Raw genomic sequence first — 25,462 nt, 5'->3', positions numbered from 1 at the left:
GTTAACTGTTGCAAGTTAACTTTGGGAGTCTACTCAGGTGTTCCAGCCTGGGGAAGGCATGAGGCGAGCTTCCTTTCAATTTGGCTCTTTTGCAGCTGCTAAATCTAGTCCCACACTGCCTACTGAGTGCTTACAGTGCTGTGAGCTCCTGAGCATGTCAAAACTGAAATCCATTCGCCTGAGGTCTCAAACATAAGCAGAGAGGCTTCTGGGAGCCTGTAGTAAATTATTGCTAGCAACACTGTGTTGACACACCTGCAGCAGCATGGGCGGCTGCTCAACTGCCTGCATTTCATTGCTTGCATTGGAATCAATAATCATCATAATAAGATATTATAGATATTAATATTACAGATATTATAGATATTAATATTATTATTAAGATATAAAGATATAATAATAATAATAATAATAATAATAATATCAATAATAATAAGCATTTTGTCAGCATTCCTGGGGGGAGGAATTCTCCAGGGCAACCTTTCCGCCCTGCAGCACTAAATTCTAGGTGTGGGCACGGCCTCAGAGCTGGAGAAGGAGGGAAGATCATTCACTCCCTCCTTCTCCTATCAGCGGGAACAAAAAGGTCTGAGCTCCTCGCTGAGAGACAGCCCAACAAGCCTGTCCCAGATGATCTCCTCATCCTCGGCAGCCCCTGGCTTAAATAGAGCCCTGCATTTCAGACACCCCCACCTCCACACCTTCTCTGCCTTCCCTGGCTGGGCCGGTGTCATGGCCAGCTAATCCCTAGCTCCCAAAAGGGACTTGTTCTCTAATTCCACCCCCTTCCTTAATATCCCTGCACTCGTTTGCAGCTGTGGAATTAATATCTTTGCTATTCCCTCTCCACCAAGCTGCCATCTCCTGGGCTGTCCCCGCTCATCCCCCAGCAGCTGTTGTACTTCTCTCCGAGCCCTCCCTGACTCCTGAGATGTAATTCCTGGGGTTACCTTGGCGTTTGGAGCCCCCAGATTCCCTTGGCACCCTGCCGTTTGGCTGGGTACACAACCCTGTCTCGCATGGGAAGGTAGGAACCCCTGACACATTTGTAAACACTTTGGAGTGCTCAAAGGATGGCATCTGCATTATCCTGTTTTAGTAACAGTCACCACCCAGATGGTAGACAAAGCTCTCTCCAGGATTCTAGGATTTTATTATTCTGTTATTATCCCCATTTTGCAGATTGGGGGAGGGAGGCTGAAGCTGAGAGCCTTTCCTGAGAGCTGAACTAGATGTTCAGGGAAACCACATACTGTATTTGTTTACCACGCGCTTGCCCCGTTCACTTATAATGCAGTGGTGGGGGTCTACTACTTAATACCAAAAGGAGCATGTAGGGGAGGGCAGCGAAACCTGCCCCCACCCCTGCCACTTCCCTGTGCTTCACAACTTTTAAGCATTTGTCCCCAGCTCAGCTCCCATATTGGAAGTGACCTGGCAAGGCTGACTCCAGGTTTGGGGGGACCTCTGGGCATGATGCCCTTAGGTTCCCCCTCCTCCAGTGGACCCTTTTTCTATTGCCACTCCCATATCTGACCATTGGCTTGCCCTCTCCCTGTGAATCCAGTCTGCATCACTACCTAGGGCAGGCCTGCACAACATAAGGGGCCAGATCTTGCCCACATGGACTTTTCCCAGGTAGGGATATCCTGCAGTATCATAGGAGCTGGAAACTGCCTTATAGCAGTTTACACCATCCTATGCATGTTTACTCAGAAATATGTCCCATGGTTTACCAAATGAAGCTTACTCCCAAGTAAGCATGACTAGGATTGCAACCTGAAGATGACAGTGATTTAGGGAGAGGAAAGAGCATTTATTTGGGGCTGGCATGCACTTCGGGTCCCCCACTGACTTGGCAGGGATAAGGACCATTTTCTGCCCAATATCCTTGGTTGAAAATTGTGGTTTCCTTAATGGGGGAGATCAACAAGGAACTATAACTTCTTTAATATTGTTAACAATAATTTTAATGTAATGATTGTGCTGACAATTGACTTCGGCCCCCACGCACAACATCATGGGCGGTTCTTGTCCACCGGGACATTTGAGTTGTGCACCCCTGACCCAGAGGGAGAGGGCAAGGCAAGTGGAGGAGGATTCTCCTTCCCCATATCCTGCCCTCAGAGAGTCAATGAACAAGTAGCAACAGTGGGGAGGCAGAGCAGCCAGGTCAAGAAGCTCCAGAGATTGTCAGTGGGCTCTCTGCTTGAGTGTGGGCCTCAGCAGGTGATGGCAGCTGCATACCTCCGGTGCCAGCCCTGTGAGCTGGTCTGAGGAAATACGGCCAAAAGCAGATGAATGCAGAGAGGAATGGCACATTTCCTTCCCTCCCCCATATGCTTTTCTATATGGTACTTTATAGTACCCTATAAAGTAGATCCCCACCCCACGCTTTATAGGGTACTGTTGCAAGCACATGTTTAAGAAACATGCAGCTGCCCAGATGTCGAGTTTGGCCCCAAGACCGTCTAGTATAGCCTCACAATTTTTCAAGTGGGGGCCACTTTCGCTATCATATTGGGGGGAAAACCTTCAGTGTGAGAGCTGTTTCCTACTGTGCTGACCTCCGCATAGTACTGCACTTTTCTCAGTGCTGGGAGGGCCCTTTAAGAGAGACAGAACCCTCTCCTAAGAGTTTTAGGAGGAAAGCACTGAGAAGTTAAACTTCCCAGCACTCTGTGTACATCTTCCAAGATGGGGCAGAGGCTCAAGAAGGCTCCATTTCCCTTAAAGGAGCTCCACACGCATCAGGCAAGGCATAGCACAGCATGGTGGGAATGGTCGCCTCCTTATGGTGCCAGGGACCGTGTGGAGTATTCCGTTTTGGCCAAAGCTTCGCACACTCACAATAAACAAATAGTTAGGGAGCCGCACTTAAGACTGATGGGAGCCACCATTGGCTTCTGGGCCTTACAATGAAAAACACTGGCCTAGTCAGTTCATGTCCAAGACAAGATTCAAACCAGGGACTCAAATGTTCATGTTAAGTAGAGGCAAGGTTCTAGCTTTGATGGTTATACTTAAAAACTTGGCTCTGTTCATACAAGCTGCGGAGAAGGAACTAGTCTGAGAAGTCTGCATGATTATTTTGCTTCTCATTTACCAGATGCTAGTGTTTTAAAGTTATTCAAAACTGGGAATTGGCTGGTGGTCTGCTATCACATTGTTCATAAGGGAACAACTATCGTATTCTGAAATGTTCAGGGGGGAATTCTGTCTTAAAAGAGTCTAGAACAGCTAGAGAGAAAAGTATCCTAAATGCACTTTCAAATAATCGCTCTATATCCATGGCTTCAGCACACACTTTGCCTGTGCCCTTGCGATATAATTAAACTCAAAGCCATGCTGTGTCCATCACCAGCACCAAGAGTTCTTGTGCATATTTGCCAACCCTGCAGGATCAAAATGAGGGGAAATTAGGTCTCAGTCCAGTAACCTTACAGGCAGTAAAACCACACTGCTGGTCCCCTTTCCCTGATGCATCATAAAAGCGAAGTCAAGAAAATCAAGATATATTTCAATATTTCAACTCATTCAGAATGTATCACTAAGCCTCAAAAAATTGTCCTTCATATCATTATGAAAAAACCTTTTAAATATAAGATGCTTCATATCATTATGAAAAAAAGTGTTTAATATAAGATGCTTCATATCATTATAGGACTGAAAAGCTGATTACTTTGTTATTTTCAGGATGTATTTTGCTGGCAAAAGAGCCTGTAATATTATTATCAAACAATTAAGCTAAGCAAGATTTTGCAGAGTCTGCTTATAGCACTCAAGATCTGAGCTATCTAACAATTCTGGTTTGGCCAAGTTGTTCTGCAAAGCATTTTGATTTAACTGCTCAGCATTTGCTCCCCACCCACTCCCGCAAAGTTCATTTTAATAAAACACCATGGTGTTCTCTTACCAGGTGCTAGGCTTTGTTTTAGCAAGTTTGAAATGGAAACTTTATCTTCATTACCAATAACATGTTTTGGAAAGTTTCTCTTCATTACCAACAGCACTTAAGAAGCATCTTTGAAGAGGAAAGTCAGCTGGTCAAGTGCACCATTGGGTGGCCCAGTTTCTAAGTGGGAGGGAGAGATCTTTAAAAGTGGATCCCATATGAATCAAGGCGGGCAGCTGGAGCACTGACTGCACTGCTGTACGGTCGAAACACTGATGATGATGTTGCACAACAGGGCAGTTCTGCTCCAAATGCAGGACACAGTGCATTTGTGTATTTGTGCAACTTTAAGATGGAGCCCAACTACCCAGCTGTGCCATACCATCAGTGGTACTTACACAGATGCAGCAGTGTGGGGGTGCTGCAACCACCCACACCACTTTGTATAGTATGTATGCCAGTGTATCCAGTCTTGTGAATCTAAGGGTCAGACTAGACATGCATTCACTTGCACTTTTAAAATATGTGCTTAAACCTGGAAACACTTATTATTCAACAACAACCAGAAGCCTGATCCTAGTGAGGGCTGCAGCACATGAGGAGGCTAACTTTCTCCTTGGGCCATTTCAATGCCAAAAACCTGCCCAAGAGCTGTTTGTTGTAACAGTTGCTTCAGAGACAAACAGCAGCTTCAAGGGTGATTTTCAGTAGGAAAATGGAACAAGAGGAAAGAATTAACCTCCCCTTCCCCCAGGGGCGTAGCTAGGTTGGAGTGGGCCCAGAGACAAGATTTTAAAATGCCACCCCCCTCACTGAAGCTCAGCTCATGAAGTAAAGAAATCTTAAATGAGGCTTATTTTTAAAAAGGTTTTGTAAATTGTGGATGATCCAAGTCATTTAATGGTACTAGAGAAAGACATGCTGTTCTGGTCGCTCCAGGTCACATCAACTACGGAGGATGAATACAACTGAAGGAAGCCCAGGCAGGTGCACGGCTGGGGGAGTCAGTCATGTGACTTGCCTCTGGGCCCCCGCAGGCAGTGGGCCCCCAGACAACTGTCTCCCCTTGCCGTATTATATTTACGCCCCTGCGCTTCCCCATATGCTATGACTGATCATGATGGGGTCCCCTAAGTGTGTGCGTGTGTGTGTGTGTGTGTGTGTGTGTGTGTGTGTGTGTGTGTGTGTGTGTGAAAGAAGAGGTATTTCTTAGTTTAAACACATCTCTTAAAACTTCAAGTAAAAATGCACATCTACTTTGTGTGACCCTCACACACATTGTAATGGATATGAGTAGCAGAAGATTCTCAGCAATATGTTAAGATGGAATTTTGAAATTGTTGCACATTCTACATTCTTCCTCCAAATTAAAGTTGTACACACATTCTTTGCAATTGAGTCTGGCAGTCCTGCTTATGCTAGAAACTTACTGTTCTGTGCCATACTATAAAGCTACTGTCCTCCAGCTCTTTATTTCCATGGTGTACGTTGATTTCAGTGGGATGTTTCTGGAGTAATTGATCTGAAGAATCATTTCTGTGCCATTTCATATATTTTTTGTTTGCCCACATGTGATCAAAAAAGGTTGAAATGTCAAAAACAAAAGACAAATTGTAGTGCATTCGTTTAGTCCTCCAGTGCAACGACATTGTATCTTCTTACACACTTTACTTGAAACTGATCTTTAAAAGAACTTCACAGTAACCAGTCAATTAGGTACTTTTATGTTGGAGATTTTCCACATATTTCCAAGGTCTATTAAGAAGTCTGGTATCAAGTAAGCCTTTGAAATTATTTATTCTTTTATGACTGTAAAGTATGGAAACATGATATTTTTAATAGAAAAAGTTAAACAAGCAGCAAATGCTTAAAGCATCTGTGAATGCACTTTATACATCGGGCTTGTTATGTCACAAACTATGTGCACTTAGAATCCAAATGAATGAAAACTTTGGTGATGAAATTTTGGGTTGATACCTCTGTTGGGATATCTTGGAACATTTTACCTTTCAGATTCCCTTTGTGCCCTTCTGCTTTTTGGCCAATTGGACCATATCCTAAGATGTAAATATTTGCATTTGTTGGCAGAATGGATAAAATGCAGGTAAATCCCCTAGAAATATGGGGCATTATTTGATGAACAATTGGGGCTAAAATACCTTCTAAAGCATTTTGTGTATTTTGTCAGATGTAGCCTGGCCCTAAACATTGAAGAATATTTTTTAAAGTAATACTGGCGGACATCCAGACTAAATAATGAATACAATTTCTATTCTGTATAATCATCTCCTTGTTGTCTTCTGCCATTTTTAATTTTTTGAATAACTATTTTTTCCATAACAAGCATGCCCAAATCACAAATAACGTTATAAATACGGAGGGTGACATTTGGTTTTTAAAGATCTCTTCTAGTATTCCTGTTCATATTTGAACAGCTTTGTATTTTGTGTTGAGATTTTAATGCTGCTTTCAGTGGCTGATATCCTAATTAAATTTGCCAGAGGAAGTCCTATTGAAATATAATCATCCTTTAGAGTAACTTCTGAGCAGTACTATTGAGAGTTTTAGTTTCCTACTACTACTATGAATGTTTAAATATTTGTATATATAACTTAGTTAGGATGTCAGCCAGTGTTATTTGTACATATTGTTCAGGAAAAATAAATCAATAAAAAATAAATACAGATTCTGTTTGTAGCTTAAAAACTGGCAAGCAATAGTCTTCTTTGTGGTTCTGCCATAGCAATTGTGGCAGCAGTCCTAAAGTGTCATCTTAAAAGAGCTAGAAGCAAGCCCTTTGAAACTCTATGTCTTCTGGTACCTTCATTTGTGGATCTTTGATAGGTTCAGAAAGTTCTTTCATACATCAGGCTGGTGTTAATGTTGAGAGTTTGGATCTTGTGCTTTTAGTTGTTCCATTTGTTTTTTGTTTGTTTTGCAGTGGCATTTCTGTTTATACTGGCCATACACATCCAGCCTAAATGAATTTAGGGCAGCCTAAATGAATTTTCCAGCTAACTGCACTGGTGTGGTGGAGATAGCCATTTCTGATGCTTCTCCTTTCCCCAGGAAGCCCTCTGTACCACCTGAAAACATGTGCTGAGGACTGCGCAGCCCTTGGGGACATATTTTCAGATGGCACAGGAGGCTTCCTGGGAAACGGGAGGCCGTCAAAAGTTGCTGCTTCCCTGCTGCACCTGTGCAGTTAATTCATAAGTTCTGTTAAGCTGCACTCTCTCTCTCTCTCTCTCCTTCCCTCCCTCCCTCCAGTGCATCCTTGCTCTGTATGCCAGCCACACTGTCTACTTCAGTGATGGATGCAGAAACCTTTGACATGCCATCAATATAACTCCATTTTGAAGCCCAGCAGCTGAGTGAGAGAGTTGCCAGAAAAGATGCATCCTCCTCATGCTGAGACTTCGTTGTCTACGTGCTTAGGCAGCCATGAAATGATTTGTGCAGTTGGCAGTGCCATCGATGGCTTTTATTTATTTAAGACAAGTCACTGTCAGGACTGGACATCCCTGGTGTGTAGACAGAACCTTGAGCACGTCTATAATTTAGAGCTGTGAGGATGGAAAGGGCAACTCTGCACATGACAAGCTGATGCAGGCTAATCCTTACTGAGCAGGAGGAAAATGCCGTGCTCAGGGTCAGTGTTTCCAGGTCAAGGAGAATTACTAAGATGACTGGAAGCAGCTCCAAAGTTGGTAATGGAAAACAGATAAAAAAGAGCATTGTGAAGGTTTACTATGTTCAATAGAAAATGAAAAATTACTATGTATCTTCCTTTAACATATTTCCTTTGGAGCTCAGGAGATGCATGATATAACTTTATGTGTCTGCTAAGGAAAAAAATTGGCTTCATATCAACTACTTTGTTTTACACCTATTTTCTAAGAGAAACATTCTGGCTTCAGTTAAGCCCACCCAACTCAGTAGTTGCTTGAGGACATTATTATTAATACACCCTAACCCTGAACACATTTACTTGGAAGTAAAGTCTACTGATTTCAATGAAATCTACATCTGGGCTCGAGATGGCAGGCTCATGGCCGTCTTCAGGCATTAACTATGAAGAGGGCTTTCTCTTCAAACCTTTCGTATTTCACTCATGTATCCAAGTTTGGACAAGAATCCTGGAGGAACGACAGGATTAAAACAAATACATAGAACTCCCCAGGAGTATTTCCAGACGGGGCTTTTAGCTCGCTTCTCCTCCGGAATGGAGAGTGGGCATTCACATATTGGCCAGATTTACTCCAAAGTCCTTGCAAGCTATCGGGGAGCACTTCACACACAATTTGGGCGTTTCATTGCGTGATAGAGCGGAACCCGATTTTTTTGGGGGGGAATTCAAACTTCCCCCCATTGGACACCCCCAAATTTTATTGCCCCTTGGCCTTTCTCCTAAAGTCTCCCATCTTTTATTAATTTTTTTTAAAAAAAATGTCTGAGCAATCCTGTGAGCGTCATGTTCAGGCCAGGCATCGCAGAAGGTTGCTAGGCAAAGGTGGGAGAGGCCGGGGTGGGGCTGGGCTGTGCCTGTGGGGCAGAGAGGAGGACATGAGGAGTCTGATACCCCAGTCCTCCCCATTCAGGAATTCTTTGCCCCAAGTGAGGTGTTTGTGCGCAGGCTGGACTGCCCCCAGCAGCCTGCTGCCAGTGCCGAACAAGACCGATCCCAAGGCCCCCTAGACCTGTGACGGATCCCTCATCGCCAAGTGGTGGTGCACCACCAGTGGTGCTTGAGGCTGGTGGTGCAGGGGAGGAGGCAGAGGGCATGGAGGATGTGATGGCTGCCAGCGGCGCAGCCAGATTCTCCCTCCCTATTGTGGCTCCTCCCCCTATTATTTCACTGCTCAGTCCCCGCCCCGCCCCCAATGTAGCCCAGGTAGTTGTGTTTGGGTCCAGTGCTGGGTCCTCCCACTCTGGCTCCAATGATGAGAAAGAGTCTGCTGAGGTAGTCTAGAGGCCTGCCTCTCCTCTGCCAGTGAAGCCGGGCCCTTCCTCCTCCATGCAAGGTGGAAAGGGGGTGGGTGACAGCGGTGGGCAGGCAGCGGTGCTCCCCCATAGAACCACAGTCACCCTGGAGCAAGAGGCCAAAGAAGGCGCCCAGGGTGTTGGAGGCCTCCCAGAGCAGCAGTGTCTGGCAGCATTTTGAGGTGCCTGGAAATGCCCCAACCTATGCCCGCTGTGTCCACTGCAGAGCACAAGTCAGTCGGTGAAAGGATGCCAAGTACCTGGGTAAGATGCCGATGTGGCGCACATGAAGCATCATCATCTAGGTCTCCTTGGCCCCACTGGCAGCGCTAGCACGCCTTGTGTGCCTGCAACTAGTGCGGACAAGGGTGGTGTGCCAGCTTCCAAAAAGCAGGCAACACTGCCAGTCCAGCAGTGGACAGTTGTCGGGCAGTGACAAAACACATACAAATAAAAAAGAGCCTGCCTTGCATTGCAAAAATAATGAATTAGAAGGAGCTGGATGATTCCTTGATTATTATGATCTCATGATGTTTGTAATAAATGAATTAGAAGAAGCGGGCTGATTCCTTGATGATTATGATCTCATGATGTTTGTAAATATTTATGTGTTTGTACTTGTCTTGTGTGTGCGTGTGAGTGTATGGATGGAGGCTTTTCTGGTTTTTTGTGTGTGTGTATCTTTGTGGATGCTCATGCTGTCAGTATGTTTTTTCTTCCTCCATCCATTTATCTCTCCTGTTCACCTATCTTTCCATCTCTCCTTAGGAAACTGCCATTTACTGAGTCAGACCATTGGTCTATCTAGCTCAGTATCGTCTTCACAGACCTTCTACCCACCTATCTACCCACCCACCTACCCACTATCTACCCACCCACCTAGGGACTTTAGGTATGACCTTTCATCCAGTGACCCAGTTCTTGTCCATTGCTTCCTATGAAAGCCTATAAAATAATCTTTAAAAATTCATAAATTAAGAACAATCAATTCCTTAAAATTCCCTAGGGACCCCACATAGGGAATAATGGGCAATAATTAATAAAAATACAAAAAAATCATTAAGAATCATAGGAGTGGGCTATTGCTTTGGGTGGTACACTCCAGTAGGGATGTGCATAAAACCGGTTTGCCTGGTTCGGTTTGAATTTGAACCGGGTTCGAGCCAGGAGGGGGGTGTTCAATTTTGGTTGAACCACCCTCTGGTTCAGTTTGAATTCGAACCGGTTTTGAACCAGTTCGAACTGGTTCAAACCTCAAAGTGGGTGGGGTGGTAGCTGGCACCCATGGGTACCTACCACCCAAACCCCAAAGCAATCAGACTTTCGTCCAATTTTTAAAATGAATTTTTGAAATTTATTTTTATTTTTTTCTCATAGGGTATAATGGGACTCAAACTAGCCCGTTATTCCCTATTGTGGAGCATCCATGGGTGCCAACAACCACCCAAACCCCAAAGCATTTGGACACCCCTATGCATTTTTATGAATATTTGAAATATTTTTAATTATTTTTCTTATAGGGTATAATGGGACCCAAACCAGTCCATATACCCTATTGTGGAGCACCTAGGGGCACAAAGGTGTGGTGGGTGGTAGGCACCCAGGGGTGCCTACCACCCATAAACCCCCAAGGCTATCAGACACTCCTCCGATTATTGGTGAATTTTAAAAGTATTTTTGAATTCCTCATAGGGAATAATGAGGATTGCAGCAAATGTATAGCTTCACATTGGGGGGGGGGAGGTGTCCTAGAGCAGAGTGTGGTGGGTGGTAGTTCCCAATGTGGCCAAGGAAGCTATCAGAATTATTTGAAAGGAATTGGGCAAAAGGCTGATTTTTAAAGTGATTTTAAGTGATAGTTAGCAACCCATGGGGGGTAGTTAGCACCCTCGCTCTGGGCCACCCCAGCACCCTCCAAGTGCAATTATGAGGCTGCTGAAACCTCCATTCTTCCCTATGGAGAAAAAACTTAAAGCCACTTCTGGGGTGCTGGAGTGGCCCAGAGTGAGTGGTGGTCTAGTGCACAGAGGGTGCCAACCACCCCCATGGGCTGCTAACCCATGGGGTACTGGGTTTGTTGTTTCTGAGGTATTCTGACTGTAGATTCTTTGGTAGCATATTAGATTTTCAATGACAAACCATGAATCCACTCTCATTGCTAACCTTAAAGACACATAAATTTCAAAAATCACTTAAAAATCAGCCCTTTGCCCAATTCCTTTCAAATAATTCTGATAGCTTCCTTGCCCCCCTTGGGCACTACCACTCACCACTCTTTGCTCTAGGCCACCCCTTTGTCCCCAATGTGAAGTTATACATTTGCTGACACCTCCATGCTTCTTTATGGAGAAAAACCTTAAAGACGCGTAAACTCCAAAAATCACTTAAAAATCAGCCTCTTGCCCAATTCCTTTCAAATAATCCTGATAGCTTCCTTGCACACCTTGGGAACTGCCACCCACCACACTCTGCTCTAGGACACCCCTTTGCCTCCTGACATGATGCTATACATTTGCTGCAATCCTCATTATTCCCTATGAGGAATTCAAAAATACTTTACAAATTCACCAATAATCGGAGGAGTGTTCAATTGCCTTAGGGTTTTTTGGGTGGTAGGAACCCTGAGTGCCTACCACCCACCCCACTTTTGTGCCCCCAGGTTCTCCACAATAGGGAATAATGGGTTGGTTTGGGTCCCATTATACCCTATGAGAAAAATAATTAAAAATATTTCAAATATTCATAAAAAATTGTAGGAGTGTCTGATTGCTTTGGGGTTTCAGTGCTTATTGGCACCCATGGGTGCTCCACAATAGGAAATAATGGGCTGGTTCAAGTCCCATTATATCCTATGAGAAAAAAATATAAATTTCAAAAATTCATAAAAAATCGTACGAATGTCCGATTGCTTTGGGGTTTGGGTGGTAGGTACCCAAGGGTGCCAGCTACCACCCCACCCACTTTTTGAGGTTCAAACCAGTTCAAATCAAACCACCCCGTTTGGTTCGAATTCGAACCTGCAGCTCGAACCTGATGGCTGGTTTGGTTCGAATTTGAACTTTCGGGCCGGTTCACACATCCCTACACTCCAGCCCTGACCATGTATCCTTTTTGTCTTTTGCCTCTGGACTCCTAACTGCAGTTCTCACCATATGCTGTATCAATTTACATTCCTGCTACCTAACCTCTGCCAATGAAGGCTACTCTGGTTTCCAATATGTGCCACCAATGCCATCTGTTCCAGGTAGTGTGATGAGTCTCTGCCATGCCTGAGCATCACCAGTGCATGACAGAAGGAGAACTTGGAACTCTATGTGTTCATTGCAATGCTGATGTCGATAATCTTTTCCTAGATTAACACTGTTTAATTTGATCTGCCATTTTCAGTGCTATAATGGTATCCTGTGGATCCTTAAATAACTTTGTATCAACTTGACCTTTCATTATTATCCATTAATTCCATGTAAATCAATGGCAACAATAGGGTGACAGATCAGATTTCCTATGAAAGATGCTTGAAATTTTGTTCTTGACAAGTTCTGGTAATCTTCATATTTGTGAGCAGACACTACGTGGGAGAATTAGATAATCACTTTTGAGCTAAGGAAAAAAAACATAGTCAAAGATGAATTCCAGAAACGTCTACTGGCTGCTTTTCTTGAACCATTTTTTTTGTATTGCTTCTTGTGGGTATCCATCAAACTAAGTAGAATAATAGATTGTTAAAGTTGGAAGATAACAAGTTTACTCTTTTTCCTATGTGACAGCCCTTCAGGTATTTGAAGGCGGGTATCATGATCCTTATTTTTCTCTTCTCCAGACCCTTCTCTATAAAGTATACATCCTAACAATTTATTTAAAACACTATTGACATTATGAAATAAAATTCTACTTTCTCCACCTGCTAATTAGCTTATGTGATTGCTAGGGTTACCATTTCATAATACCAAGTTTCTCATTCTACATTAGCGATGGGCAGAATGTTTTGAGTTTTAAACGTTTCAAATCAAAATGGGCCATTTTGAGTGTTTCTAGCATGAAACAGAATGCCCCTCAAATGAAGGACCTGTTTCGAGCTTGGAACCGAATGACTGTTCCAAGTCGGAACGTTTCAAGAGTTCCGAGCACCATTTTGGAAGCCTGTTTTTCCCTTGCTGATTGGTTTTGGCACTGGCTTCTGATTGGCTTGCAATCTCCTTACTTCTTGGTTGGCTTGTTATCATACAAATCAACTTGGTTTGTATTATTGGTTTGTATTGCAAGGGGAAAACAGGCATCCCAAATGGTGCTCAGAACACTAGAAATGCTCCAAGCTTGTTCAGTCAGAACAACCGGCTCGATCAGTAGTTCCGATGGAACATTCTGAACATTTTGCGTTCCATTCTGAACTTGGAACAGAACACAAATCCCACTCCATGAACCTCCCTATTCTACATTTACACAAGGCACTTCCAAAGCACACAAAGAGAAAGTTCCCATTAAGAATATTGGGACAGCTATGCTCCGAGGATATGTGTGTGTGTGTGTGTGTGTGTGTGTGTGTGTGTGTGTGTGTGTGGAGTTGTCCATGATACTGAACTGCATGGGGGACCCAGACTATGCGGTGGTCTGTTGCATATCAAAGCCACAGTGTGCATGCTGCATCAGAGAATTTGTCTTTAATTATATCAGTTGTATAAACATAGTGGCAGAAGATGGAACACATGTATAAATGCATATTAATGTACCACAAAGCTTACCTCATTATGGTTTTGCTATAATTTCTACAAATGTCCCCATTTTTTCCATTTGTGACAGTGTTGCTTGAAAAAAGATAACTTGTATGCTTTCTTTTTTTAACAAACTTGGTCCACTGGGACCAAACTTTATTGCTTATTTCATGGAGCTGTGACAAAACTCTAGGAATCAAATAACATGGGGATCACAGAGGCTATTATGTTTATTGTGCCGAACAGACGGTGATAATCCATTAAAGGAACATGTTCAACAAGCAAGCAATTCAAAGTACAATCATAGACAGCAACTCTATATGAATAACAAAGCACAGAGTTAGGAGACAGGCAAGGAAAACAGGAGAAAAGTAAACTGTAATTATATATCTTGATGCATTTCTTCTGTAAGCATATATAACTTGCAGAAACGGCAGAAAAGTTCATGTCCAGTCTTATTTAGCAGTGACCAATGGCAGCAAAGAACAGTCCTATAAAATTTATCTCCCACAAAAATAAACTATATATATAAAAAATTTTATGATGTTCTTTCTGTTTCAGTGGCCACAAGCAGTTTTTCTTTCAGTCTGAAAAATGAGGTAAAGAAGACCCTGAGAGGTAGTAATGTGTTTTGATTGTTCTACAATATACAGAAATATAAGGTTTAGTTTGATCAGACCTGTAAGTCCCTTCAAGTTTGATGTGTGACCCTCATGCATCGATAACTTCTGTTTCAGCTCATGTTTGCTGTCATGCTGATCCAGCAGCTCCAAATAGGGGTACCCTGATGCACACATGGAGCTCCATACAAACAGTGGCTACCTACTTTTCTTCAGTGAGTCAGGGAATATTCGATGCACACAATGGGGATTCCCCCTTGTGTTTTCAGCACAGTTCCTAAAACTGAAGAAAACAGCATGGCTGCCCTCCTGCACAGAGTTTGTATGCACATTGGGACTATGGGGCTTTGGAGTGCAAATGATGCATCTTGGAACCCTGACTCAATGTCCCTATTTGTCAGCTAGACACCTCTTCCAGTGGTATCCTCTCACACGACACAGGCTGCTGCTCCAGAGGGCCTTACAACCTTGGTGATGCTGGGGAGTCTGCCACTGGAAGGAAGAGGTGAAAAGACCCTGTGCAAAAGCAGAACACTACTTGCTGTGCTTTGGATCCCAGCAAATGGCTTGAATGAACAGGAGTAAAGCCCTTAAAGAGCTATTGTACAGTTATTCAAACATTTAGTAACATTAGGATGCCTATGTTCTATTTCTCCTATATGCTCCTTTTTAGTGATCCACAGTAAGCTGTACTCTTCCCGCCCCCCCTCGAGGAGATGCTTGTGTCTTAATATTTTCTCTTGAGAAGCAGCCAGTAAGTAGTTTTCCTTAGTTGCATTTGGCTAAGTACTATAGTCATACTGAAAAAAGCCTTCCTGAGAAACTGCCCCTGGCCCAAATAATAAAACAATGTTAATGAGTAGGCATATTGGCTGTGTGTGAGACAGAGAGAGAGAGAGAAAGAGAGAGAAAAGACAGAAGTATTAAACAAACTCTACATAAGATGCATTTAAAATAAATCTGGTTGACACATATTACCAAAAAAAAAAAAAAAATCACATTTGTGAAAAAATATATGAAAATACTTGACAAGTATTCTCGTACAATCTACTAGTTTTTTTAAACACACACACACATATTTGTGATTGCATTATGCAAAAAGCTGAGCTTGTTGCCCCCCCACCTACAAAGATTCAAGTTTCTTTGAAGGGTTGTTTTTAACATGAAAGTAAGCAAACTGTGTTCATTTCCCACAAAGTTTTGTTTTTTTACAAAAATAGTTTTGATTAGGGATTTGTTGCAGTCCTAAATGTTTCAATCTTCTCAAAAACTAATGCTGAAAGAAACAACAAGTTCATTCCATTTATAGTCTGGAGGTAGGTCTTTGTCAATCAACTAGTCCATTTCTTTAAAAAATTCATTTGAGGTACAAACTTGGACAGTAATGTTTAAACATTGCAGATAATTATTTTTCTGTCATGTAGTGTCATTGAAGAAACTTATCCTTACAAACCTTATGAGCAACACGGTACAAAAATATATTCAAGTTAATGGTACATTACATAGAAATTTAGCAGAGAAAAGGCATAGTACATAAAAAAGAAAAATACATGGTTAAGTTGGAAAACACTAAAGGTATTGCCTCCTTAACTGCAATTAGGTAACAAAAGTAGAAATAAGGGGAAAATGCAGAAACTGATGATTACCTACCCAATAATAATATCCTGCATTGTATGATTATAGCAGCAAATGTTTGACGGTTGAGTTAACTGTAAGTATCAGAGGTAGTATTGAAAAATGGGGTAATATTGCATTTGTTGTTAAAAGTGCTGCCTTGAGTAAAAAAGATGAAGGCATGTCACTGGGGTAAATCTGCCCAGCAAACCATCCTATGTCAAGGTATATTGCTTGAAGGTAATACACAAGCTCACTTGAGGTACATGATATTGGCTCTTGCACTGAGATATGTGTGTGAAGAAAAGATATCCATTCCCTCTGAAATAACGGAATTGGACTGGCAGTACTAGATTAAGTCAAAGTAAGAATTTGAATCTTTTCCCTCGCTTCCAGTATAATGATTTAGAATCATTCTGAGGTATTGGTTTAAATTCACGAAAGAATCCAAATGTTAGTTGTTAAATCTCTGTCTTAAGAGAGGGTCTGATGTGAGGCATTTCTAAACAACATGAGGCTCTCCAGAAAGCATATTCAACCTGAGGAGATATAAATGTATTCCTAGAGAGGTGTGCTGTTGGGTTTTGTTTGTTTAGTTCTACTATTTCTGCAGATATATGTGTATTAGTAATATACAATGTATCTTTGTCATTTTTCCCTTTTGCAAAATGAAAGTACCTTTTTCTTGTGGCTTTTTTTTCCTGAATATCAGCTGAATTAAGTGGGGGTGGGGGAGGAAACAGCCTTCAACTTATCTTGAAATAACAGTAATATTTTTAACAAATCTAGAACAAAACTATAAAAAGAGTAGTATCTAATCCTAATCTTTGGTGTTCTAAACAGGGAGTTTACTAAGCTAGGGAGTGGGTTGTCAGAGCTGTTGTAAGGACTGGTGTTACACACCAAAGCCTTCCGATTTGAATGCCCATTATAATTAATATTTTACAAAAGTCTTATTTATATGCAGTGCCGTGAATGACTTAAAACCTGGTTCAAAGCTATACTGACCCATTCACCCTTACTTAGCAGCTCAAACAAACTATTAGTACGTTAAAGAAAAATAAGAGAAAATAGTAATTAAATGTTGCATCATTATTCTGTGTCCCCCTGTGTTACAGCAGTTTCACTAAACCTGGGACAGTGAAGGGATTACATTGAAGGTGATTAATAAGTCCTTTTAAAGGTTATGTGATTTCCCTCCCTCTCCCGGGCCAAAGTGGAAAGACTGTGGCAATAGAAAACAAGTGGTCAAGGCAGTGTCTTCTCCCTTCAAAAGACCCAACTGCTGATGAGGTAGAAATTGCAAGGCGTGGTCTTCTAATCGTCTTCTGCAGATTCTTGTGAGGATGTCTCTTCAGTCTGTTCCTGGAATGTGCAAACAAAACCGTAAATTAGAGATACAATGCTTAATGATGCTCTTAGGGTCAAACTAGTTACTAAGGCAGTTACCATGATTGTTAAGAGGGTAGGACAAATGTCCTACCCAGCTCACACTCCCAGTTTCCAATAATCTGTAAGCAAACAGCTAGGTAGGAGAAGCAGGGAGTGACGGTGAGACAGGAGCTGGGTAGGATATGCCTTTTCCTCCTATATTTCATTAAAATGCTGGGTATAAGTGCTAGGTAGGACAGCACCATCCTACCCAGCTCCTGTCTCACAGTTTTACTCCTCCTTCCTAGTTGTTTGCTAACAGATGATCAAAAGCCAGGCGGGAGAACAGCTCCTGAAGCTGATGGTGTGAACTGCCTTAATGGCTGACATCCAGACTAGCACTGCACTGGTGCAGCAGGGACTGACATCCAGATTAAGGTTGCACCATCACATGACGGGGGAGGGATTATTCTCAATGACCTCCTCTTCCCTCTGAAGCCCATTGTGCCTCTCAAAAAATCTCCCTGAGGGTCACGTAGTGCTAGCCTGGATGTCAGCCACTGTTCCTATTCAGGATAGTTTACACTTTTTTGACCACCTTTCCCCCATGGGAACTAACAGTACACAAAGTACACTGTGCATAATTTCTACCATTATGATGGTGCCAGAAGCACTGTAGCAATTACTGAAATCATGCTGAACGTACCAGTATGTTGCTCCTTCATATGGAACTTTGTTTAAGGTTCCAGACATGTACCATACTTACCTGAATTGAAGACTCTGAATTTAAGATGAACCCCTTAAAAATAGAGGTTACATACAGATTACACCTGCATTAACTCAAAAGGAGCAGGATTCTAATTTAAGGCAACCTCCCGGTTTCTAATATAAAATATTATTTTGAAAAAACCTAGTCTTGGATTCAGGTAAATACAGTATGTGGCTGAGGAAAATTACACAGAGAAAAATAGGTGACAAAAAAAATAACTATATGCACTACCTCAAGCTTTCAGACTGGAGAATGTATATGTTTCTTCCAAATGCTGAGAATCAAAGTGCATGGTTCTCCTATCATTAAACATGTCTATAGTACTTCTCAGTGTACCACGTACTTTACATTACTATCTTGTACAATGCTATGTATCCACTCAGCCAACAACCCTGGGAAGCAGGTTAAATTTGGAAATGGAGACTTGCTTGAGGCCACCCAACAAGTTTCACAGCTGAGTTGTGGATTTGAACTTTGGCCTCCCACATCCTAACCTATCACACTCTACCCCACACCACAACAGTCTTCCAGCTCAGCTATTATTTAGAATTTTTTAAATGTTCTGCTATCACTCTCAGTCTGAAGTCTAAAACGTGTGCAAAGATAATGCTGTTTTGAGATGCAATGTCTAAAGTCTGGGTTAACCTCGCAAAAAGCAAACCAAACAAAGATTCTTTTAGGCGTCTTCTCTCCTATCAGTCCTCCCCTTCCCTTTGGTCTTAAAATATGTAGGGGCCATCTTCTGACCTTGCTGTACTATGCAATCCTCTTTACACTCCTTATTCAATTAATGTGCTGTACCTTTCAGGATATGGGTGGTAAACTGGAGACAATAAACATTGCTGATGAAAGGGGCTGTTAGCGAGAAGTTGATTTTTATCAAATGCTGCACATCATCTTGTAAGACAGCATGTGAAAAAGATCTAGGGCGAATAGGTAAACATTTACCCGTACAGCAAACTGAGACCTTTTAAGAATGACCAGCTTATAACAGTCTTCATACTTTAATAGATTTGATTTTCCACATGGCTTCATTTTGTCTGGGTGGCTAACTGACACAATTTATAACTCTCTTCCTTTCCCAGGCCACTGCAGTACACCATTCAGTAAAGCATGCCTTACAGCTTGTCCGCATTATGTGACCAAACTTCCATTCATTAGTGTTTGAAACACTTCAGCTGTGAAGGAGATCCTAAATGCTACCATGTGTGACACTACTGCACAAGAGCAGCAATGGAGGGAAAAAAACAACACTAGGCTTTAATCATAGGCCACTGCTTACTGCAATCCTTTTTCAAAACGTTTCAACATCCCACCCCCCACAAAAAAGGGGCTTGAAAAAGCTGTAAATCCAGGGAATAAACATAAGTACAAATGAATGGATGGCAGCTTAAAAAATATAACCATAGCAGCATCAAGCCATGAGATTTCACACTGGTTTTGTTTAGTCTGCTTTGGGTTATGTGGGAAATGGGGAAAGCATGAAGCAAGAAGGCCCCCCTGCTAAACGGAGGGCCTCAAATATTTAAGCCAGTAGGTTTATACCTCTTGACTAGGAAACAGGCCATGACCCTGAGATAGTCTCTGGAGAATGAGGCACAAAGAAAGATGTAGCATGATCAAAGCCACGGACAGACGAAAGAGAGAGAAGTCAAGTGTCAGCTAACCTCCGACCTTATCTTTTCAATTACTATTTAAATTCCAGAAGGACACAAAGCTACCACACAAATACAGTTTTCTTCTTTACAATAATTCATTTCCAGTCATCATAATTTTCCGATGTTATACAACCATAACAATACTGCTGCTGAGATGAAGCTGACACAACCCACTATTGGCAATTGTTCATTAAGACCTCTTTCCCACCCTGCTTGAAACACTAGGTATATATTTGTCACATTTCCCCCCTCACAACAACCCTGCTTGGTAGGTTAGACTGAGCGACAAAAGCCCTCTTCAGACATTATCGAGCGCAGCGGTGCACAAGGTTACAGCTCGGAAAGTGGGGAGGAAGTCCCGCCTCAGAGCTGTCACTCACACCCTCCAGGCAGCAGCTCATTGTTAGAGTGCTGTTTGTGTAAAGGGCTGCAACCATGATGGCCGGCACTTCCATGGGCAGCAACCTCAATTGCCTGAGGTGTATTTATTTATTTACTTAACGTATTTGTATACCGCCCCAAATGCAAGTCGCTTTTCTGTGAGGCTGCTGCTCACAGAAGCGCTGCTCATCATGGTTACGGTGCTTCCCCCTTCAGACAAACTGAGCCGTAAGCGTGAGTGGCCAGCTGGAGGGGATGAGTGACAGCTCCAGGGCAGGACTTCCTCCCTGCTTTCCATTCTGTAACCAACCATGAGTGCCACTTGCTCTATAACTTCTGAAGAAGACTAATGACTTGCCCAAAGCAGTGGAGCAAAGATCTGAAACTGGGCCTCCCACAAGCTATCTTGGAGCATATACATTGCACAGAATCCCTCCAGTGGTAGCTGCTGGTGTCCACCTTATTTCTCTAGATTGTGAGCCTTTTGGGGACAGGGAACCATCTTATTTATTGTTTCTATGTAAACTGCTTTGAGACCTTTTCTACTGAAAAGCAGCATACACATATTCACAACAACAACAATAATAATGCAGGAGATCCCAGCTTCAGTCTCCAGGTAGGACTGAGTAAGGGCCCTGCCTGAACTCATGGGGAGCTGCTACTTGTCAGTGGCTTACACGATGCACAGTGTTATGCCTCCATATTCTCAAGCAGGCCCAATGCTGCTCTGAATGTGTGTGTGTGTGTGTGTGTGTAAGTAGAACTACTGCAGTTTTCTCCATTTTGTCAAATGTGGAACACTGTGGTAGCTTCAGTTAGTTATAAGTTTATTCGGTCATTGACCAGCAAACATGTGGTAGCGCTTATTCACAGTAGCGTTGGGGCTGCTTAGGAGTCCACATCAGCCCTGGAGTGCAGTGCTATGGCTCCATAATGCTGTGTGCCATGTTAGCCAGCATAGACAAGGCTGAGCTACACAGACCAATGGTGTGGCTAAGGCAGTTTTATATTTCATGTCCTAAATCAAATTTAGGACTATGATGTGTTATTTCCCCTTAACTTACATAGGAAATTATACCAAACATGATTTGTGGCACTGAAAAAAAAAAAAGCAAAAAAAATAGCAACATCCTATGCTTGGCAAATGGGGGCATAGCGATCCAAATCTGTCCCAACTTGCTTTTAAAAATATCCAAATGCAGGAGGGGGAACCAAACAGATGCTTCTATGCCAGTGCAATGGCCACTGAAATTCCACATGTGCCTGTTGCTGGCCTCCCCTTGCCCTGCTAGTGTCTTGTGCAGAATTTACCAGGCTACAACAGGAGGCAGGCACCAGTGCAGAGGGCTGTTTCTGTGTCAGTCCTGAGGTGCTGCATGACAGCACCTGTTATATCCTAATCAGAGTACTAGGACCCTCAAGCCTCATCCTACCTATTAAGATCAAGCCACGAGATCCCACCTAAGCAACACATCTTCTTCTTGCACTACACTAGCATGAAATGATGTGTGAAAAGGAAATGTTGATAGTCCACAGCTCACTAAGATCACGAAATACAACTGCTTTGACAAAGCCCTCAGACACTGTTTGGCTGAAAATGACTCAAGAATATTTTCTGTTTTGGCACAATACATGTACAAGCTCAAATCCAGCAAGCACAATCTGGTATGGAAACTAGTATGACTGCAGATTACCCTTCTGCACTGGATCTTGCACACACAAAAGAGTGTGCCCATCCACACAATGTAATGCACAGATATTCTGAATCTCCCAGATAATTATTATTATTTATATGCAATTGGTTTATAATCATGAGTTCTGACACACTTATTTCAGCAATGCACAGCAGGGCAGATGTATTGTGAGGGATAATTCTGTGTAATCTGATTATATTGACTGACATCCTGACTAATGTTGAATGCCCATTGAGCTTCCAAAGCATGGGTGCTCTTGTGCAAAAGCACTGCTATTTTAGAGCTCACCCTATGCCCTGGAAGTGCTCTGTTACAATGGAAATGCATCCTTGATTAATTCGGTGAAGCTGGTAAAAGGTGCTCTTGGTCATGGCAGTCATCTGAGCACCATGGGACAAAGCTGAGTTCAGCAACACTTCCAAACTGTGCATTTGATTTTGCAAGGGGAACATAACCCCACCAAGAACCAGGTGAACCTCTCCATAGAGAATAGAGGAGTCACCCACTAACAGAATCTCTGTCTTGTCTGGGTTGAAATTTCAGTGTGTTCATTCTCATGCAGACTCTGCCTCCAGGCACTGGTTAAGGGTTTCCATTGCCTCTCTAGCACAAGATGGTGGAAAAGAAATGGAGGGCTGACGGTCAACTGTATAATGAAGGCAACCTTTGGATGACATATCTCAATGGTTCCAAGCAGGATTTGAAAAGCACAGGACACAAGAACAAGCCAGTAGCTATGGGGTGGATAAATAGCCGCTATTGCCACCTTCTAAGATCAGTATAGAAGAGAGTCACTGTAAAACAGTGCCCTCAAGGCCCATTTCTCCCAGCGCTCTCTCTTGGTGGTACTAAATGTCCCCTGTGAAAATGAATAATGTCTCCAGAATCAACTCCACGAAAGAGGATTTTACTGCTGACGGTGGTGAGCTAGCAGGGGAGCAAAGCAGTCAGCAAAGGGGTGGCGTGTGGTTGCGGCGCTGCTCACTACCAACACTGTGCATGGTGCTCCTGCTGCTTCCCAAACCCAGCTGCTCACCTTGCTGGAGAGTGGACAGGGCAGGAATCGGCACTCCTTCCATTGCAATGTGCACTGCCTGGAAGTAGTTTTAAGTCATTGAACAGCTTCCCCGTCATGCACCACTGGGGCAACCTTTCAAGTTGTTCAGTAGCCCTGGTGGGTGCCTCATACCGATGCAGAGTTGCCTGTCATGTTGACCACTGTTTACAGGTTGTCAGTGCTCACATACAACCTACTGTGATTAAGAAGTGGGAAGAAGTGACTGACACAACAGAAAAAAGACAGCTACGCACACTGAAAAGTTGACATACACAACAGAGGGTGATTTTTGCTGATCTCCCCATCTATCTGCAGCCCACTATACTTCCTGAAAATATGTCCCTGAGAGTTGTGGGACCCTCAGGGACATATTTTTGGGAGGCACGGTATACTGAGGGAAGAGGAAATCAACAAAAATCATCCCTCCCTTGCTGCATGCATGGCATTTTTTTTTTTTTTTGCACTGTGCACATTAGTCTGGATATCAGCCAATATTTTTAATTTTAATTTTCCAATAGAGTGACTGTGGTCACAAATGACTGCATGATATTCAGTTGGTTCAAGGTATAGTCATTAAAACTAACTACATTAAAGTATTAGAATTCATGTATATGCCACTCACAACAACGCTGCAATGTATAGGTTACATATATTTAGAATTTTCATTTGAAATAGTGAAAAAATTTGCCAAGCAATCATATATTACATTACGGTTGTGGAGGTGAAACTTTGCCATGAACAGTGCGTGTCAGCTTGGGAGGAGGCAATCAAGGAATGGTGCTAGGAAGAGGCTGAGATGGAAATTTGGTTACATAATCCAATCCCATGTGTATTTATTAGGAAGCAAGTCCTATTTTCTTCAATGGGATTTGTTCCCTCTCGTTGTGAATGCAGCGAGAGGGTAATTTGCACTGGACCAATGAAAGGACAGAATTCGGTGTTTGGGTTTGAAATATCCCATCCTCTTGCATTAAGGCTCAGTTGTTGCAGTTGCCACCATTCCTTTTGGAGAGAGCAGTTCATGCAAGAGTCCTCAGAAATGCTCAGAGTAGCATAGCTGGGCACTGTTCTAGGCACAAAGCTTCTTCTAACGGATAACAGTCACCAAAGAAGTGCAAGGGGCAACCCTGTCATCTCCAGACAAACCAACTTTTGATTCTCAGCTGCAGGGCCTGTTAACAGAAGTGAAGTCTGCACAAGGCTAGATCACCAGTCTGGTGTGGGCCCATCAGGGGTAAGCAAGGTGTCAGCAGTGGGGTTGCAAGAGAATCACCTTCCTGTGGGGCTGGGGCTGGCAAAGGGTTTGGGAAAGGCCCGGGAGGTCTGAGTTTGGGAGGATCATAAATCTGCTGAGAGATATCGCGCCCATCTTGGTGCCCTCCTAGTGAGACCAGGTGGAGCAGTGGTTTCTCATCTCCCTGTTTCCCTTTCATCACAGATCTGCCAGGTGCAGGTGCATGCCTCAGGGGTTCCACTGTGGGATGATCAGTGGGTGGCGAGAGTTGAAGTGCAAATTATTGTTCCTGTATCCCCAGTATTTGGGGGACTAGCCCACAAGAGAGCTGAGGGCCAGGACTTTGCTCCACTGGGCCCAGCCTTTTCTGCTTTCTCATTTCAGTCTCCAACATCAATACTGGGGACCCTGAGAGCTATGACGGGAAATGGGACCCCTAGGTACTGGATGCCCCATGTGCCAGGGTGCCCAGCGGGGGCTTCAAGTGCAGCATCTAGTGGAGAGGGAGCAGTAGGCCAGGCGGTGGAGGTGGCATCACCAGCAGTTCATGTGCCACCATCGGGCAGGGCTCGAACCTCGGTGCCGCTGCAGGTCAGAATGAACCTGGCTGGGCACAAATAGACTCATATATTCAGGCATGGCTGGAGGTATAGCACAAGCAGGAGCTACCAAGGTCCTGGAGCAGGAAGGGAGTGCACAACAATCCACTTTCCTGGCAGATAATAACTCATTGGGCCCTGGGCTGGCTGGAGGGGTGTGGGGCCTGGATCCACAAACTGGCGTGCTAGTTTATTACCAGGATCCGGGGAAATATAACACAAATGCTGCTTTGTTTGGGGGTGACTAGTCTCCCCCCCCAGTATAAGTCTTACACAGAAGTATCTGCTCCCTTCATCTGCTCCCTTCATCTGCTCCCCTCCCCATTTGCAGCAGACCACAAAATTAAAAAATCTGGCAAGGGAAGTACATGGACCTGTTCTCACTAATGTTTTGGTACCTTGAGCCCAAGTTACTAGTAAAAAAATGGCACTCTTACCACCCTGCCCAGAGATTGGGCAGTTTAAATGGCCCAAGGCAGAGCGCAACTGGGATAACTGGCTTATTTATGGAGGTGGTCATTCAAGTCCAACCTTGGTGTGTCCTGTCACTTGTTACGTACCTCGACATCATCCATCAGGCCTACAACCTGTATACAGTTTCATCTTGGAAGGCCTATGATGACAAAAGTTCAGCCTGGTGCAAGTTTAATACTTTGGGGAAGTGTTTTCATACCCCTTGAAGGTACAAACATGAACGCTTCCATTGCAGCTGGAACCACACTGCAGTTAACTGCTTTGGGGCTGGGGCAGCCTTCAAATCATTAGGGAAAATTGGTGCCTATTGGGGAAGGTGTGCCACACTGAAGGTGTGGCCGCAAGTTCTAGTTAGTTACCTGAAATACTACCTTGACCAGGCCAGTGCTCAATACCTCTTGGAA

The 25,462-nt window shown here is 43.3% G+C and overlaps 1 protein-coding gene across 1 annotated transcript in view; it reads right to left on the bottom strand.

The window, feature by feature from the left end:
- Positions 1-13,738: 13,738 nt before the first annotated feature.
- Positions 13,739-25,462, bottom strand: part of HMGA2 (high mobility group AT-hook 2) — a 203,815-nt gene continuing 192,091 nt past the window's right edge. The window contains exon 6 of the mRNA XM_053258470.1: positions 13,739-17,186. Coding sequence (XP_053114445.1) covers positions 17,176-17,186 — 11 coding nt within the window. The 3' untranslated portion in view covers positions 13,739-17,175. The remainder of the gene's footprint in view (positions 17,187-25,462) is intronic.

The sequence above is a fragment of the Hemicordylus capensis genome, chromosome 5 (genome assembly GCF_027244095.1).
Source record: "Hemicordylus capensis ecotype Gifberg chromosome 5, rHemCap1.1.pri, whole genome shotgun sequence".
NCBI lineage: Eukaryota > Metazoa > Chordata > Lepidosauria > Squamata > Cordylidae > Hemicordylus > Hemicordylus capensis.
Note: the sequence above shows the minus strand (reverse complement) of the source record. Positions and strands in the feature narration are given on the sequence as shown.